The sequence below is a fragment of the Lampetra planeri genome, chromosome 1, assembly GCF_965212315.1.
Source record: "Lampetra planeri chromosome 1, kcLamPlan1.2.h2, whole genome shotgun sequence".
NCBI classification, from domain to species: domain Eukaryota; kingdom Metazoa; phylum Chordata; class Hyperoartia; order Petromyzontiformes; family Petromyzontidae; genus Lampetra; species Lampetra planeri.
This window is the reverse complement of record NC_136107.1, coordinates 31583891-31602146: the sequence shown is the minus strand read 5'-3', so window position 1 is coordinate 31602146 and position 18256 is coordinate 31583891. Positions and strand designations below refer to the sequence as shown.

The 18256-nt window shown below is 48.7% G+C and overlaps 1 protein-coding gene across 1 annotated transcript in view; it reads right to left on the bottom strand.

The window, feature by feature from the left end:
• LOC144742021 (caskin-1-like) overlaps positions 1-18256 on the bottom strand; it is a 150107-nt gene that overhangs the window by 13350 nt on the left and 118501 nt on the right. The window contains exons 16-19 of the mRNA XM_078592449.1: positions 16791-16885; positions 13837-13947; positions 12851-12952; positions 407-545 (exon numbers count right to left, since the gene is read on the bottom strand). Of these exons, the coding sequence (XP_078448575.1) occupies positions 407-545; positions 12851-12952; positions 13837-13947; positions 16791-16885 (447 nt within the window). The remainder of the gene's footprint in view (positions 1-406; positions 546-12850; positions 12953-13836; positions 13948-16790; positions 16886-18256) is intronic.

Sequence of the window (18256 nt, the reverse complement as noted above, 5' to 3'; positions counted from 1 at the left end):
CAGGCGGCCGGGTGGGGGCAGGCGAGATGGTGGCGGCGTGCGCCTCGGGTTATTGGCCAGGAAGGGTGGCCGATTCACATTGACCAACAACATCGGTGTGATTCACCAACCCTCGCGTCCACCGTGCTGGATTACAGACCACGTGCCATAAACAAACACGGACGGTGGAGCAAACGCATACGATTGACAGACATTGATTTGGATGGAGGATACACATAGTTTGGAAAGATATAGAGCCACGCAGGCTTGCGGGTACTCTGCGGGTATAGGAAACACACATAGCTTGCTGAGGAAAAGAGAGACGGTAAGACGGGCAGGTGAAGAGATGGGCATACAGACGGATGGACAGACAGACTAATACACAGGCAGAGGGAAAGACAAGCAGACGTGTAGGTGCAGGAGGCACCTAGCTTAGTGATGCCGATCTCCTGCAGGTCCTCCCAAGTGATGTCCGTAATGAACTCCACGCTGTCATAGCCGCTCTCCACCAGCAGTCGTTGATACTGAGACAGCCCGATCATGGAGAGCCACTCTCCCAGCTCCGCCTGTAACAGAGACCACAGGCCTTACAGCCCCGCAACCTACAACACCTGGCAAGCACTGCTGGTGGTTGCCCATCCTATGTTCGACTCTCCTTGGTTTCCAAGATCCCACGAGATCAGATTCGGTAAATGGGCACAGTTGGCTAAGAAGTTCAGCATAGATTTGAAGCTTTCGTGACTGCAAGGATTCATACTATTAGGTTTTTTCGGTAAAGTCACGTAGGCAAAACATTTAATTAACATTAATAAAAGTTAAATAAAAAATCACGACGTGTCGGAGGCAACACAAGCTTCCGTCTTCAGGTGGATCCGTCACAGCACGATTGCTGTATCAAGTAAAGATACTAAGTAAAGATACTTGATACAGCAATCGTGCTGTGACGGTTCCATTTGAAGATGGAAGCTTGTGTTGCCTCCGAAACGTCGTGATTTTTTATTTTACTTTTATTAATTTAAATTTTATTTTTTACTTACGTGACTCTACCGAAAAAACCTAAGAGTAAGTTCAGCATACACACGTACATGCGAGACAGAGCGAGCGGGAGAGCGAGGGCACGGTCCGCACCGACTTCACCCCTCGTCTTTACATTCACGCAGGCCATTTAGGCCAACATCCTCGCTTGGCTCCGGCTCAGGTGAGCTGCTTCTGAGCATGGTCCCAAGCCGCGCTCAGCATTTCCACGAGGGCTGAGCCCCCAAGCCCAGGGATTGAGCCGCTCGCTCGTGCGTCTTTGGAAGCCACTGAAGAGGCTCCAGCCTCAGCCGAACCAGAGCAGAGGTGCAACCGAGAATACGGCCCCTAGGCAGTGCCAGCGTTTTGGAACGACCTTGTTTCCAACCCTTAACATCGTAAATTTTCTTTCAGGAAAAAAAATATATCCTGCAGCAGAAGATTTGCGCTGGATACAGCAGTCACATTTGTAAATATTATTCGTAACTTTGGTCATTGCCTGTTTTTTAATCGATATTTCAATGTTAATGTGCCATTTTAGTGAGGGACTACGACTCTGTGGTGTTATCTTGATGTTGTCCGTTTTGTTGTTGTTCTTGCTGCCTTGCCCAATATTGATAAATGAAACTTATTATTTATAATTAGTGACTTGTCTCCATTTTGCACTCCTATCGCGGACCTGCCCATAATGGATATCTCTGAAAAAGATTTCCATAGCTCATCGGATTCTTCCCGCAGGCTAAATAAAGATTCTGATTCTGATCTGGCTCCCTTAACCACACAGCATTTTTATTTTCAGTTAACATGCATTGGAACTACACTCCCCACAGCCTCGATACACCCACCCCACCTTTAGGCTGGCATATAACTAATCAATCTGTTCATTAATTCATCAGGACGAGTCACCCGACCTTGCTCGCTTAAGCATAACTGTAATAGGGGATCAATATTGCAATCGCGTGTCTCTGTTATTCGATTTTTGGTCTTGGCAGTTTAGAGCGAGGCACAACGATATCGCCTCGTCATCCGGTTCCCGTAGGTTGTTTTTTTTCTTCCAAGGGCTTTCTCTTTGAATCTAACGGCACCCCGTGCAAAGAAATGACGTTCGAACTCAAAAGGCCCGACGCAGCCTCAATCGTAGCGGACTAAAGATTCAACAGCTCCTCTCCCACCCGACGCAATTCAACGAAAACCGGCGCAGCGCAGGGCGACGACCCCTTCTCGGTTGACTGAAGCGGTCTGGTCGCGTCGCGAGAAATGGGGAAGGGGGGGGGAATCAGAAGAGAAGAGGGGAGGGTGTAATGGCGCTGCCAAGAAGACGAGACGGGGTGAGGTTGGGAGGGGTGGGGTCAAAGAAGACACGGATGAATGCTAATGGAGTTGCTTCGTGGTTGGGAACCCCTGGACTTGATTCAAAGAATGGGTTGGTGAAGTAATTTGATTCAAGAATACGAATTTGGCCTTCTCGTTCTGCTGGCTCGTTTGCATTGTTGCGTTTCATTTGTTCTGTGTTGCGTTGACTTTCTTCCAATACCGTAAATATCAACATTTGCATATAATTTACAGAAATAGCAAAGTGAACGCATACTTGCCTGCATCACTTCAAGCACGTACGCACCATGAGCAGAACAATCGATTGCTTTGGTCTTCCCCCCCTTCAATTGTATTCCCATTGTACCATCGGCATTAATTTCACGAGACAAACGATCCATTCAGTGGTCTGGCACAACATCAGCCGTGCACATCCCCCTTCTCCCACCTCCATATCCCCCTTCTCCCACCTGCATATCCCCCTTCTCCCACCTCCATATCCCCCTTCTCCCACCTGCATATCCCCCTTCTCCCACCTGCATATCCCCCTTCTCCCACCTCCATACCCCCCTTCTCCCACCTCCATATCCCCCTTCTCCCACCTCCATACCCCCCTTCTCCCACCTCCATATCCCCCTTCTCCCACCTCCATATCCCCCTTCTCCCACCTCCATATCCCCCTTCTCCCACCTCCATATCCCCCTTCTCCCACCTCCATATCCCCCTTCTCCCACCTGCATATCCCCCTTCTCCCACCTCCATATCCCCATTCTCCCACCTGCATATCCCCCTTCTCCCACCTGCATATCCCCCTTCTCCCACCTCCATATCCCTTTTCTCCCACCTCCATATCCCCCTTCTCCCACCTGCATATCCCCCTTCTCCTACCTGCATATCCCCTTTCTCCCACCTCCATATCCCCCTTCTCCCACCTCCATATCCCCATGCTCCCACCTCCATATCCCCCTTCTCCCACCTCCATATCCCCCTTCTCCCACCTCCATATCCCCCTTCTCCCACCTCCATATCCCCCTTCTCCCACCTCCATATCCCCCTTCTCCCATCTCCATATCCCCCTTCTCCCACCTCCATATCCCCCTTCTCCCAGCTCCATATCCCCCTTCTCCCACCTCCATATCCCCCTTCTCCCACCTGCATATCCCCCTGCTCCCACCTGCATATCCCCCGTCTCCCACCTCATATCCCCCTTCTCCCACCTCCATACCCCCCTGCTCCCAGCTGCTGACAGAAGGAGATTTCACAGAACTACTTCTGAGCTCCCTTCAAGCGACCGCTGATGCGGCTGCACCTTCCGACGAGCCTGTAATCCTGTAACTCTGTCACGTGTCACACTTTCCACACGCGCTGCTTGTTGCTGGCCGCTCAGCAGCCGTGCTCAGGAGCCATGACAAAAACAATCATCACAGAATCGCAAAGGAGGCGCTGCGATGGCAAGATATGAACTATCTCGCTTTGTATACAGGAGGTCGCGCGTTCGATCCCCACCCTGACGCCTGCTGTATATTTGGAGTTTGCATGATCTCTCCGATGGTCGCGTGGCTTTTTATTCGGGTCCTCCACATTTTCTCTCCACATTTTCAATCGACATGCGTTTAAGAGTATTTGGCTGCTATAAATGTACACGTGATAAGCCACTTCGTTGAGCTATCATTTGTGACCAGGCCGTTTCTGAAAAAAAGGCTCTATAGATCAGTGGGCCGTGGTTAAATATTTTTTTTTTATAGTTTTGTAATTCCAGGCTACGATTCCACCATCACACGCTCCGATTTTGAAACAGGACCAAGATGTGTTTATCACTGATCAAAAGTTAATGCGTGGCGGTGATTTCCATTGCATTCTGTTTCTTATTACCCGACATTATTATTATTATTCCAAAGGAATATGTATGAGTATGTTAAGCCCCTTAATTATGAAAATAATCATCTAAGCAGAGCAATGATAAAATGAAATAAAGTGGTGTTACACGTGCGTGGATCCGCGACTTGTTTCTAATTAATAAAAATATATTGTATACATTTTACAACTAGGCATAAGTATATTACCCGACCAGCAAATATATGAAATAATGCACGATACAAATAACGCATGATAACAACCCATAATCAAAATTACAAATTCAACTCCATAATCAAAACATGAGGGTGAACCTAACATTCCAAGCATTTCCTGGTCGTCCGTCTGTTACGAATCACACCAACGTTCTTTCCACACATGGCGCATCCAGGTTTCACCCGCTCCCACCCCCCCTGCTCCAGCCCAGAAATTATAGGAAGGAGGATCGAGCGGAAGTTTTTGATCAAAGTTAAAAGTTGTCCGTGAGCTCGTCTCAACTCAATCGCAGAAAACGCGACGACGACAACAACGATGTTGATCACGACGAATTGAAAGCAACGGCTCACAACAATACCTCGGTTTTGTCGATGCGAAGGTCAACATCTTTCCCTCGCGTGGATTCGCAGTCTCGGCAAGTTCGCGAAAGCAATCGTGAAAAAAAGCCACCGCTTTCCCGGAGGCGTGCATCTGGCGAGCCGTGAATATCGCGCGAACGCAAATGCGAAGAACTGTCTGTGCGAACGTGCGGTTGGGCGTCCGCGGAGGCTCCGTTGTGCGGAGCGTAATGGGCAGCGGAGCAGAGAACTCGGCTTCTCTCCCCTCTTGCCCGTGGGCTTGCGAAAAGAAAGAGCACAAAAGGCTGGCTGTGTCGCGACCCAGGCTCGGCCCGGCCTATCATGTGACAGACCAACAAAAAAAAACCCAGCAACAACAACAAAAAAGAACCGCTCCCCACCCCTAAAAGAACTCCACCACTGCCACCCCGCTTTGTGATTAAATAAAAAAAACACTTTACATATGCAGCCCCCAACCCCACGATGATTCCTTGTGGGCCCCCAGTAATGACGATGTCCCCGCCTCCTCCCACGCCACTCCGAGCTTTCTGCTCCCCGGCGCATGCACAGCACTCGCAGCGTGTGAAGTGCTAACAGGGCGGCGTGTCGCGCGACAGATCCGAGCACGAGCCACCGTCCACCCCCTGCCTATCCCGTTGTTGTCGGACGCAAGGCGGGCGTCGAGTGTACGTCTCGCCCACCATACACTCGATGCAACTGCTGGTGTCACAAATGAGCACACACACACATCGAAAATCACAATTCACGTGTCCGTGTGTGTGTGTGTATACACCATGGAGTCAACATTGGGGGGGACCAAATCTTCCAGGGGGTCTGGGGGTCCCCACCCAGAAAAAAAAATCTAAATTTGAAAACGAACTTCATGCCATTTCCTGCCTAAAATATTAAAACATGTAATGGCAGAGATGAGGGATTAATCAAGTACAACCATAACCACAATCATATAAACAGAAATCTATTTTATAGCAATATATTGGGGGGGGACATAATATTGGGGGAGATGTGTCCCCCCCCAATGTTTACGGCCTTGATATACACACACAAATACAGTATACAAATAACCCTGATGTGTAGCCTTACAGACTGCTGGAGCAAGTGATGTTAGAGCACATACATATTAAACTAAACTAAACTTTTTATTTTACCGGGTAAGGTCCACTGAGCTGTATAGCTCTTTTTTCAGAAGTGACCTGGACACAAATGATATATCAACGAAGTGGCTTATCATGTGCTAATATATAGCAGCCAAATACTCGAAACGCACGTTTATGCTAAACTGGAGGGGACCCGGAGACAAATCCACACCACCACGGGGAGAAGATACAAATTCCAAATATGCAGGCGTCAGGGTCGGGATCGAACCCATGACCTCCTGCATACCAGTTCCATTACATACACAACATCTACACATGCACATCCACAAAGACAAATACCCACTGTATAGCCTTAACAGACTGTTGGGGCAAGTGCTGTTAGCGAGCACCTATGAAGGCGTGAACGGCAGATGCGGAGTGGGTGGCCAACACCACGCCCGACCCCCTTTGTCTCCCCAGTGGCGATGTTTACACACCGCACCAGCTACTCATTTGAGGCATTGTCGACCTAGGGGTGGCCCAGGATCGGTTCAGATAATCGCCACCGGTGTTGGCCTTGAGCGGGAATCGAACTCGGGTCGCCGAGTTTGTAGCACTGCGCGCTAACCGCTACACCACCGCTGCCTCTTCTACGCTACAACACACACACGCGCGTACGTACGCACGCGCGTACACACACGCACTCCAGCTGAGCTCTCATCCCATCACCCAGCGGGCTCCCAGCGTCCACAGCTCCTTGTCCTCTCCGGGGACCTCCGTGCTCAACAGCCTCATTCTCACGAGCCACCCACCAGCACCCCCACCGCCCACCCCGGCCACATGCTCGGCACCCTTTCAGGTCCCCCCTTGCCACAACCCCCATGCACGACCCACACGCGTCACGCTCCAACGGCCGTGGTCGCACGCCCTCCCCCCTTCCCCCCCCCCTCCCCAACGCCGCGTCTCAATCTCCAAGGCCCCCTTTTCATTGGTACGTCACGATGTGTTTTTGTCCGAGTTCACTTTACGGATTGTTTTTTCGTCAGACTTTGCTTCACAGTGCAGGTTAATTACGTCCGGTGCATTTTTAACTCAATCTCTTTTTACGGTGGCTGATAATGCCATTTATTGCCATATTGTCTGTCCATCTGTCCATATGTGCATCCATCTGTTCAAGGGCACACTGAAAATGCCTTTCATGAAAACCACAAAACCCACGAACCAGTTGAGGTGTAAGCTACTCCACGATCCACCAATAGCAGTGCACAAAGCTGCTTAGGTTTCAGGCAAAATTTAGAATTTTTGTAATTTCGAAAAATTATTGTACGCATAACTGTAACGTGATGGCATTCAGCTATGAGAATACTGAAACAAACGTAAGACCAAGAGATGTACTGATGAATCATCACATGCCTGAATAAAATGTATCCCTACGCTCATGACACATGCATCGAATCACGCGTAATAAAATCGATATATTTTCGATCGCTATTTTACATCTGTTCAAGTAAGTGGGTTTGGGCAGGATGCGGTCGCTAGAGGGGATGACGATGGCTGCTGGGCGAGAATAACGACCCGATTCCTGAGTGGCAGCCATAGGAGGGGAAAACGCCCAAGAGGTCATCCTTCGCGGAGATGGAGCAATGAGATCGGCTTGTGAGCAGGTGCTGGGTGGAGTGCTGCATCACGGAACTGTGAGGGATGTCGACAATTTTGGGGGAGCCTTTATCCGGCAGTAGATTGATCATGGCTAATAATGTTGATACGTCACATTCAATTTGTTCTCTTAGCCTCTGCAATCATTAAATATGCTACAATGTACCGCAACTTTACAAAATGACCAATTCCTTCATCGAATAATGGGGATGTATGAACCTAAAAGGGTGGTGCGTTCTCACATTCCTCGTCAGAGCAGAGCGCGTTTGAGTGTAAGCTTGCGTGCCCAATGGAACGGAGGCTCTGCTAAGAGAGTGGCTTGCCAGCTTGGTTTTTCTTGAAAAGCACATCCAGTAAACGTGCATAAATGTGTAATTGAAGGATTTAGACGTGTGATTGTGAATTGCACATCGTCCAAACATATGATGAATATGATTGACAAAGTAACGACGGATAGATGTATCACTTCAAGTAAATTCTTACAAGAACGCTACACGCGGTGAGTCACGCGAGTGAGAATGAGTGATGTGCAATTCATGCAACTTATAACTACACTTACATTTGGGGTTTATTGAGTGACCAATACTGTTCAAGTGACAAAACGAAAATCGATCCAAATTAGACTAACAGTAAAGCAAATATTAGACGGAAAATAATTGACCATTGAATCAATGTTAATCCGTAATTATGTGACTTCATTAAATTGCTGTGGGAGACGATGATGATGATATCCTACCTGTCATTGTGCAATGGTAACATTAGTCTAACAGAAGTTTTTTGTTGTTGTATAGACTGTTGGGGGTCACTACTATTCGCAAGCACCTATTAAGGCTGGCACTCGAGGGGGTGTTTTGGCCAGACCCAAACCCTCAGCCACTCATTTCACTCCACGTTAAATCGCACTACGCCGGGTAGTCATTTAATGCTGAACCAACCTAGGGGAGGCCTGGAAGAGATTCAGAGACGACTCTTCTCTGACGAGCCTGACTGGGAATTGAAGAAGCCAGGTCGCTGGGACTGTTGCGGTGCGACCCCGGGTCCCTTTCATCTAAATCCTGCACCCATCGAGCACCATGCATTAAACAGCGCGCACGCCATGTACACAACGCACACACGCCGTGTACGAACGCACGCACGCCGTGTACAAACGCACGCCAAGATCTGCTTTTTGTGTTTAGTTTGTTGTCCCCCCCCCGCACCTCCGATCAGCACGGCTAGCTACGTATGGCGCGAAAAAGAGTTCAACGTAAATATGCACGCACGCACGCGCCAACGCCTCGTGGTGATGATCTCCTGCAGCCATCGAGCAGAAGGGCCCCCTGTGCGCGTGTTTTGGGCGCCGACCACAGCTGGCCCAGTAAATAAATGAACGCCTCGACTCCCAAGAGCTCGGCAACACCCCCCAGCCTCCGGCCATGCCCGGGCCTCCTGCCTCCACGCTCCACAGTGCACACCCAGAGATGATGAATTTGGATTTTGTTGCAGAGGACAGGTCCACCGCCTGCCCCCCCCCCCCCCCCGATGGGCTCGTGGCAACGCAATCAAACGCCCGGCGAAATGGTTTCACTTGCGCACGTCTAATGCGGTACGGAGAGTCAGAAATTCAGAGGTCAAAGCGTCTGGATTCCCAGCTGAAAGCAGCGTGGGGCGATGCCCGTGTCTGTCTCAAGCTGCCGCCGGAGCTTCCACGTCCCAAAGTGGAACTCGTTTTGTCAACCCTAGAGGGATCACAGGCTGAAGTGACATCCAGAGTATGTGTGTGTTATTAAACTTCGTTAGCACCGTACGTAGCCAACCGTGCTAATCGGAGGTGCGGGGGAAGGACAACAAAATAAAACACAAAAAGTAGTTCTAAAGAAATGAGTTTTCAAAATCGCTGCGTGATGATTGTGCATTTTATTTACGTGTACTCGAGTGCCTGATCATGAGCATTTTTCCATCTCAATGGGCTCTCCCCGATTTGAAATAAAATATAAATGTAAAAGTCAATCAATCTCACACCACTGGCAGATAAATGCATATTTTTTTTACTATTTTTTGCAATTTTTTATTTTACCAGGTAAGGCCCACTGAGCTATGTAGCTCTTTTTCAGAAGCGACCTGGCCACAAATGATAGCTCAACAAAGAGGCTTATCACGTGGACATTTACAGCAGTCAAATACCCTAAACGCATACATCTTGACTTAAAGCTTTCGTGACTGCAGAAATACATAATTATTTGGATCTGTCGGCAAAGTCACATAGATAGGTTCAAAGAAAATAACAAAAAACTACGACGTTTCGATCGCAACTCAAGCGGTCGTCATCAGGAAAAGGGGGCTAGTTATTTTCTTTGAACCTATCTATGTGACTTTACCGAAAGACCCAAAGAACCCGAAACGCATTTTTCTAATAACACGATGCCGATTACCAAATACCTCTGAATTCATCTGATCTCAACAGTGGTTGTTGGATCTCAGAAGCTCAGGAAAGTTCAGCCGGGACCCTATTCCACCTTTGGAAGGTGAAGCTGCCTTGGGATCCCTGTATGTGGTAGGCCCATGCTGCAAGCTGACCAGGTGATGGCAGTACAGCAATGAATTCTATAGATCTGCTGAGCTTTGAGTAAATTACAGCCCCTTGCCTGGGCACTGTGGTTTTCTCCCTCACTCATTAATGGAATTGGCTAAGAATCCCAGTGCAAGACCATACTGAAACACACACACACACTCGAGCATCACTGAGGTTTTCCCTGGATTGAACAAAGCCGTTAGTATGAGCATTACAAACCATCATGTGCCGCACGCATTCAACGCCACCCAATCGTGAACACTCAACTCACTGGTGTCAGCACCACTCCATCTGCGCTTCGGGTGTCTCGCCGCGAGTAACTTTTTTTTCACGGCCGCCATCACGTCATCGGTTTCATCCATCACTTTTCCTCCCCCCTGGGCTGGAACATCATGCCTGGGCGCCTCACTCAATGCAGCAGTGAGTGTGGCATCTTGGCCGTCTGCCAGGTCTCCGGGTGCAACAGAGATATTGTATCTCAGTGAGCGCCCCTGCAGCTTGCGAAACAATGCGATGGATTCTTTCATTCACCCGGACCCGGGGTTCCCGCGCGTCGAATTAAATGAAATGCGCTTCTGAAAAAGTGGGGTCCTTTTGGTTATCGGAGTGCCCTGATTGAAGGTTTGTATGGGTTGTGTTCCGAGTGGCCTGCACACAAAGTTGTGCTCTCTTCACTGAATCTTCAGACTGAACACACAAGAAGAAGAAGAAAGCCTCTATGTAAAGTGTTGTGCCCCGCTCAAATGATGAGCGTGGGATGATGGCCGCCGCTGTTAGCGGGCCAGAGAGAGATGTGGACATTTTCACATTTCAATGCCAAGAAGCTCCACCCTTAAAACTGTGAAGTAATGGGACGCAGAAATAATTAACATCTTAGATTCAACAGTAATGATGGTGTTCTGCCCTCTTGTCAATTGACTAGCAGAGGAAGGTCCGCAATGAATGAGCACGGACAACGTCCACCCATGGCATTGCAGGAGTTGAAATCCACGCGTACAAAATACAAAAGAAACGTTAAAAAGTGAGGCTGAATCACTCATCGTATCTCAGCATCCAACGTCCAGAAATCAGTGCGATCGTTCCAGGTTTCCAATCCATTGAAGGAGGTGAGGTGACCCCAGCCGGCGTCATTGTGACTGCGCTATTGGACGCTGTTGTGGAGCTGGCACCTGAAAGTGCTGCGGCTGACTTCTAAGTCATTATTTTTTATCGTGTCGGGGGCAGCAGGGGGCAGTGCTTCCTTGTCTCTGCTGCCCGCATTCACCAACCCGCACTGAGCAGTCTGGCGAAGGTCTGGCCCAAACAACCCACCCGACCCGCACGGTGTGAGGGAGGACCCGGCATCCCATCGTGGATTGACAAAAGGGCCGTCGTTCACGAACACATTAACATGCCCCTGACACAAAGCTTAGGCATGAGCGTGGTTTCAACCGTGGCTTTACATTCAGCACAGCCTATGGGGTCTTCATCAGGGGTTCCTACGTTTCCACCCAGTGCACTGACTGCCTTTTTGAAAACACTGGTGGTCAGTCTCCAGCCCCTTAATGAGTCACACGATTAGTCTCATGTGATGACACACACAGGAGCTGTCGTGTGAACAGCGAGAGACCAATCAAACGGAGCCCGTGACATCACCTCGCTGGTGCCAATTTAAACTGACCCCCAAATAATACAGAGGGTAGAGCGAAAAATGAAACATCTGTTATCATTGATCTTTGCGAGCATTGCTTTCGGTATGTGCCCAATACCGTGAGTCCTTGAAATAACGTTGGTGGAGAAACGATGCTCAACGTATAACATATCTCTTTGTTTTTTTTTTTGGGGGGGGGGGGGGTTGGGGAGGACCCTACAAAAATGGAAACTCGCACTCCTGAGGCTCAGAGATGGAACCGCAGAGGCACGCTGACCTCTTTTGCGAGTTGCGTCTCCACGCTGCACAGAAACGTCACGCAGCAGGCAGCCCCACTTTGGTACTGTACTCTACAATAGCCACTGTGAGTGGTATCACTGTTAATGCACATTCCCAAATCGGCTTGCGGTCTTCTTCGGTGCTGTCAAGGCAAAAATTGTATTTTTGTTTTAAATATTCAAAATGGGAAAGATTATTTTAAATCGGAAAAGTATTAGAAATAACATTAAAGGCTGTCACTTGGATAAATTTAGTGCCGTTCATTGAATAACGGGGGTTTTAATAGGAAGATGGTTTTGATAAGAAAATTCACCCCCCCTGCCCCCCACCACGAGAATGAGCCCAGTATTTCGAGGACTGAATCTACAAAGGACAATTATTTTCTCCGAGACCACTTGGGCACCTTGCAAGCGGGCATCACTCCGCCAGCCGGTAGCGGGCGACAATTTGAATCCCAATCGAGTAAATTTGTGGCCAATTTCTCAGATAGTGGCAGATTTGGACCACGACGCCGGCACGCGATAGCCCACTTGCTCCGAGTGAGGCCAGCGGATCTTTGGCATTCACCGCGAGGAGGGCGGTAAACGTCTAATCTTCCCTTTTTCATATCCACAGAGCGCCTTTAATTGAGGCACTTCGCAAAATGAGAAACGGTATGAACAAAGAAATGATTCAACTACACAGCTGCGGCAACAACCAGGGCAGGCCCGGCGGATTTGAACCACGCACCTCTGCGACGGGCAGGCGCGCTACGACTAGGGCACCCGCGTCACCGGCCGCACATCCGATATAGCACGGTCGGCTGTGTACGGCGCGAAAGGCGATCAACGTACACGCATGCAAACTCAAAGGGCACCTGTCTGTGCTGTACGTTGTGCTGTGTCTTCGCGTAACCCAGCGTCGGTTGTGTGCGAGGCCACACACTCACCGGCTTGTAGTCTGGCAGCCACTCTGGGATGCTCAGTTTGCCGATCTCGACGGAGATTTTCTTCCGATGGCCGGGCTTGGTGACTCCGATAGCGGTGAGGTCCTGTTGCGCAAGACCACAACATATCCCAGCGGCTGTAATCACTCAACTGTATACATTCAAATTATTATTAACGCCGCAAGTTCAGCCCTTGCAATCTTCTATGTGCCTCAGCGTTCCTATGCTGTGTATAGCAAGAATAAATTATTGTCACGTGTGGAAGTCGGTGCTCATTGCACAGGGGGCAATATAACGTCTCTCTTACATCTCACGCCGAACCCATCCCAGTCAAGCTTTCATGGACAATTTGACTCGATACTCGGGCAAAATGAATGAGAGTGGTTTAAAACTATACATCATACTCAATTTCAAATTTAACCCCTATATTGTCGGAGCCAGTATCCAGATTGATGATTGATTTTTGAGTGAGTCTGAAGCAATGATCTGGCCAAATCTGTGTCGTTAAAACCCTCCAGCAGTCTCCACCACCCGCCATAGTCATGACACCTATCTCCTTCCAAAGCTGGCTCAGGTGACACCGATATTTTCCAACTTCCTGGATTTTATTCAGACTTCCTGGATCCTGTCCTCAAGATGCTTGCTGTAGACTCATCCAAAAATGTAACAAATCCAATTTCTGAATGTGGTCGTGAGAATCGGGCTTCAACTTACTGGCGGACCGAAACAATCGTGATCGGCACGATAGACGCTCGTGCGCGAGACAACGTGTTTTGTCCGACCGCTGATGCGGTCTGCCCTTGAGAAAAAGCCTCGGATCCCATTGGGCATTACCCAGGAAATAAACTTCTGACTCTTCTGACCAACCACACAAATGTGGCCTAACACAAAACACAATGTTGAATCCAATTTTAATCTGTAGCTGACTTAACAAAGTTCTAATTCAAAGTATTTCTCCATTGCTTTGTATTCCGATCGGTGCCGCAGACCTCCGGGGTCATGCGGCTGATGGTCGGCACGTCGTAGCCGGCGCTGATGAAGTTGGACGCGTACTGCTGCAGCTGGAAGTCGCTGAGCCACTGGAAGATCGCCTCCGCGTCCTGAGAAGAGTAGGGAAAGGGTTGAAGCAGAGTGAATTCGCTCACGGAATTCACGCGCGCCCTCCAACATTTTGCTCTAGACAACTCCCACCATCTGGCCTTCGTAGATCTTGCTTGTGGTCACCGGACTCGTGGAGATCTCTCCACGAGTCTGTCTCGACAATCGGCCTTGCCCCATCCTGCGCACGTGTCCCACCCAGAGCAACCAGGTTTTCTGTGCCTCTTCGCATCTAAGGCACTCACCTGCCACGTCCTCTTCCGGACGACTGCACGGCTGGTTCTTTGTCTTGCCACGGAAATCCTAGCATCTCTCTCAAAAACTTCAAATGCCGGCGACAAATTGTCGAGCTTCTTAGTTAGGGGGGTCCAGCTCCCTGATCCGTAACGAAATCAGTGATGAAAATAATCATCGATGAAGCCCCGTTGTGAAAATCACTCCCTGTCTGCGTGAGCAGCTACAACACAAGCTGAAGGGATTTATACTGGGAGGAAGCTAAGCAGTGATTAAACAATGAAGTGCACATTTATATACTGCACAGGAAGAATTCTGCAGAAGCTGATAAACGAAACAATAAATTAAATTTGCAAAGATAGCACCGTGCTTTAAAGCCTGTGGACTTTTCATTGACAATCTTCTTGGTGAATGACCGAGACTCTGACGAAAAACCAACATTTACTCGTGAAAAGTTGCATTCATTATATTTAAGAGCAGACTAAATGTTTTATTACTTGAGCCGACTAGAGAGTCACTAAATGAATCCACAGATAAAGATGACTCAAATTCCACAGGTTGTCTCAGCTGAACTTCCACTATGAACACGACTGAGATTTATCCGACTACATGAACACTGGGGTTGCAGGTGGAAATCTGGCATCAAAGTGGGCAGACGCGGTGTCGCCTGGCTAATGCCGCACATCGGCGATCACCTGGTGCGAAATGACCAATCAGCAGGGCGACAGCATGGCCGAGAGATGGTAGTACAGCAAGCGGGTTGCCGAGATCTTCTTGGTTCTTTCGGTAAAGTCACGTAGAAGGGAAATAATAAAATAATAAAAATAAAACATAATAAAATGCAATTCTCACGACGTTTCGGCCACAACGCAAGCAGCCGTCCTCAGGTGAAGAACAGGTCTTTCGGAAAGACTGGGTTAGGGGTGGAAGGGCGCCTTGACAAAGGAATTTGAGACCCCCCCTACCTCCTACGCATTCCACAAGTAGTGACTAATCCCATATCTGTATTTCCCATAAATATTCTAAATTCATCTGTTGATATGCAAATTCCTTTGTCAAGGCGCCCTTCCTCCTCTAACCCAGCTTAAATATACGCTGCCAAGCTTGGTGGTGTTCATTCAGACGCTGTCGTTCCGACAGACCTGTTCTTCACCTGAGGACGGCTGCTTGCGTTGTGGCCGAAACGTCGTGAGAGTTGTATTTTATTGTCTTATTTTTATTATTTTATTATTTACATTCTACGTGACTTTACCGAAAGAACCAAGAAGATGAATCCCTGCAGTCACGAAAGCTTTAAATCGAAAGGGTTGCCGAGATGTTTGGGAGCACCTGGCACGCAAGGGGTCTCTCAAAGTATTCTTCGTTTCCTTCCGCACGCAAATCGCCATATGAGGAAAGTCTCGGGATGAAGTTTGTTTTTTCTTCTTGGTTAAGTTAAAGAAAAAAAACGATAAGCAACGAGGCAGTGCTCCTGCCTGCGTTCCAGTTCTCACAAAGCGGTACCCATTTTAATGATCCCACGAGGCGTGATGGACTTGTCAAAAAAAATACGTCAACAGCAATAATGATGATAATAATACCCAAAAATATAGAAAGTATCTACTCAACGACAATAAATTACTACTTTTTTTTTCTTCTTGTGAAGTACTCACAATTCATATATCAAACAGTGGCCACTCATCCATTGATAATGGGATGCCATTCACCAAATACATAATGCATTGGGAGCTGGCCAAGTCGCACTCAATATAGTGCATTCAACACACACACTCAGCGCAGCGCTGCCAAATCACCAGGGGCATCGGCACGGCTCGCTCGGCGCACCCGCGTTATGCAGGCGCATTAATGGACATTTAAATGTACGGCTGCTCCGGAGATTGCAGGGAATGCATCAAGATTGACAACCGCAGTAAAAATTCCATCCGACGTGCATTGAATCGGCATCGTGGTTCGCGCAGGATGACGTGTGTGCGTGTGTGTGTGGGGAGCGGTATGGAGGAGGGTCATGAAGGACGCTACTGGGTAATTGGAGGCAGTCGCCCTCCAGCAACAACGGAGGGCAGATGAGCAACGCTCACAACAATGAGCGGAGCGTCGGGCGGCTAAAATGCAGCAAGTTGGCACAGTAGGGGGTACAGCTGGTGCATCGATCAGTCATCTCAGTCAGCCAACCCATGGCACCTGGGTCTGTCCCGAGATCTGCTGTCAGCGAGCCTTCGAACCTTCAAGTGGCTTCAAGGTGCACCTAGCCTGGCACAGGCGCTGTGCTGACGTCATCATCACTTAGTGGCGAATGGCGATGGTCTTGGTATTGGGGAGCGGTAGGGTAGCAGTTAGCGCTGTGCTACGAACCCGGCGACCCGAGTTCGATTGCCGCTCAGGGCCAACACCAGTGACGATTATCTGAAATGGTCCTGGGCCTACCCTAGGTCGACTCAACCTAAAATCAGTACCTGCTGTGGTGTGTAAACATCGCTACTAGGTTGGGATTGGCGCTTGCCCCCCACCCCCTCATGTGCCGTGCTGGCCTTCATAGGTTCTCGCTAACAGCTTTTACCCCAGCAGTCTTTTAAGGCTTGGTGTGGTTTGTATACGTTTGTAATTAACAAACCTTTCCTTCCAAGACGTGATGGGGCCTCTTGGTGAGGTCTCCCTGAGGCTGCTCACACACAGGGACACCTCCTGCGCCGTGGGCTCTGCCTGCACCTGACGTGAGAAGGAATTGAAAAGGGGTTAGTACAATTATTAAAACAATGAGCAGCAGACAGCAACAGAAGAATGCAACATTATCATCAGCAGCTGCAGAATTAATTCATCATCAACAGCAACAGGAGTTTCATCATCATCATCATCAACAGCCAAAGCAGCAGCAATAATAGGTGCAGTAGCAGTGATCATCATTATTGCTATCATCAACCTTGTCATCAGCGTTCACGATGAAGTTTGTTTAGGGTTAAGTCGTGTAAATGTGTCATAATTTGATTTTATTGTTTGTGTGCATACCAGATTGCATTTGTATATATTTTGTTGAACTTTATTTTTGCGCAAATTATTTACTGTTGTATTTCTACCTGTTGCACTTATTGTTTTTTTATCGATCCTGCATCACGTCTTATACTTTGTTTTGGATGAACATTACATTTGGGTAAGCAACGGGATATTTTTTATTTCAGACTTCTGTTCAATCCACTTGGGAAAAAATATTCCTCACCTCATGGGGGTTGTTTGACCATACTTCACCACGCTGGTCAGTGCAATTTGATAAAGGGGTTACCCCCAACTGGTTCAGACTTGCCACTGATGTTATTTGGATTCGGGAATCAAAACCAGGCTGGTGGGATCCTCGCTCAGCACGCTAACCACTGAACCACTGCTTCCCCCACGATTGTAAATAAAGGAACTCTATCTACGAATAGACAAATGTTGGAGTGAATTGCACATAAGACAAGGCTATGACAGATGACTCTGAAATGCTCTACATGTGGCTCGTCTGCGAATCTCGTGACCTTATCAAAAGCCCACGAGGACAGAGTTTGCATGCGTGATGTACCCGTGCAGCGGCGCGCTCCTCCGTTGTTGCGCGCCAAACCTGCGCCATTGGCCTGCCCCGTCTTTTTTCACCCACTTCAATCACTTGACGATTCAAGTTAATTTGAGGCAACAATCAACACCTAGCCACCGTGAATGCGAAACGTGCGAGGGTCCGCGCGTGTGCGATCACGACAAATTAGTCGCGAAACGCCCGGACACGCGCCCATGGCCACCTATGAATTGTAACCCTTGCACTGTCGGCGTTACATTTGGATTGCTCGGACGCCCAATGGCTAGCACATGAGAGACGCACAATTTCTCGACGGATGTTCATTTTGGTCCAAGCTGTTAGCGACAGTGGGGCTTATTCTACAAAGCGTTGACGTGTATGTACAATGTTTTGTCAAGATGTGAATCTGGCCCTATATAGAGAGAGAGAGAGAGAGCCATCTGTTGGGGTGTACGTCTCAACATTTCACAATTATTTACAGCCCGTTGTTAATCCACTGCTGGATGAAAGCCTCCCGAGTGCTGAACATACTTCAC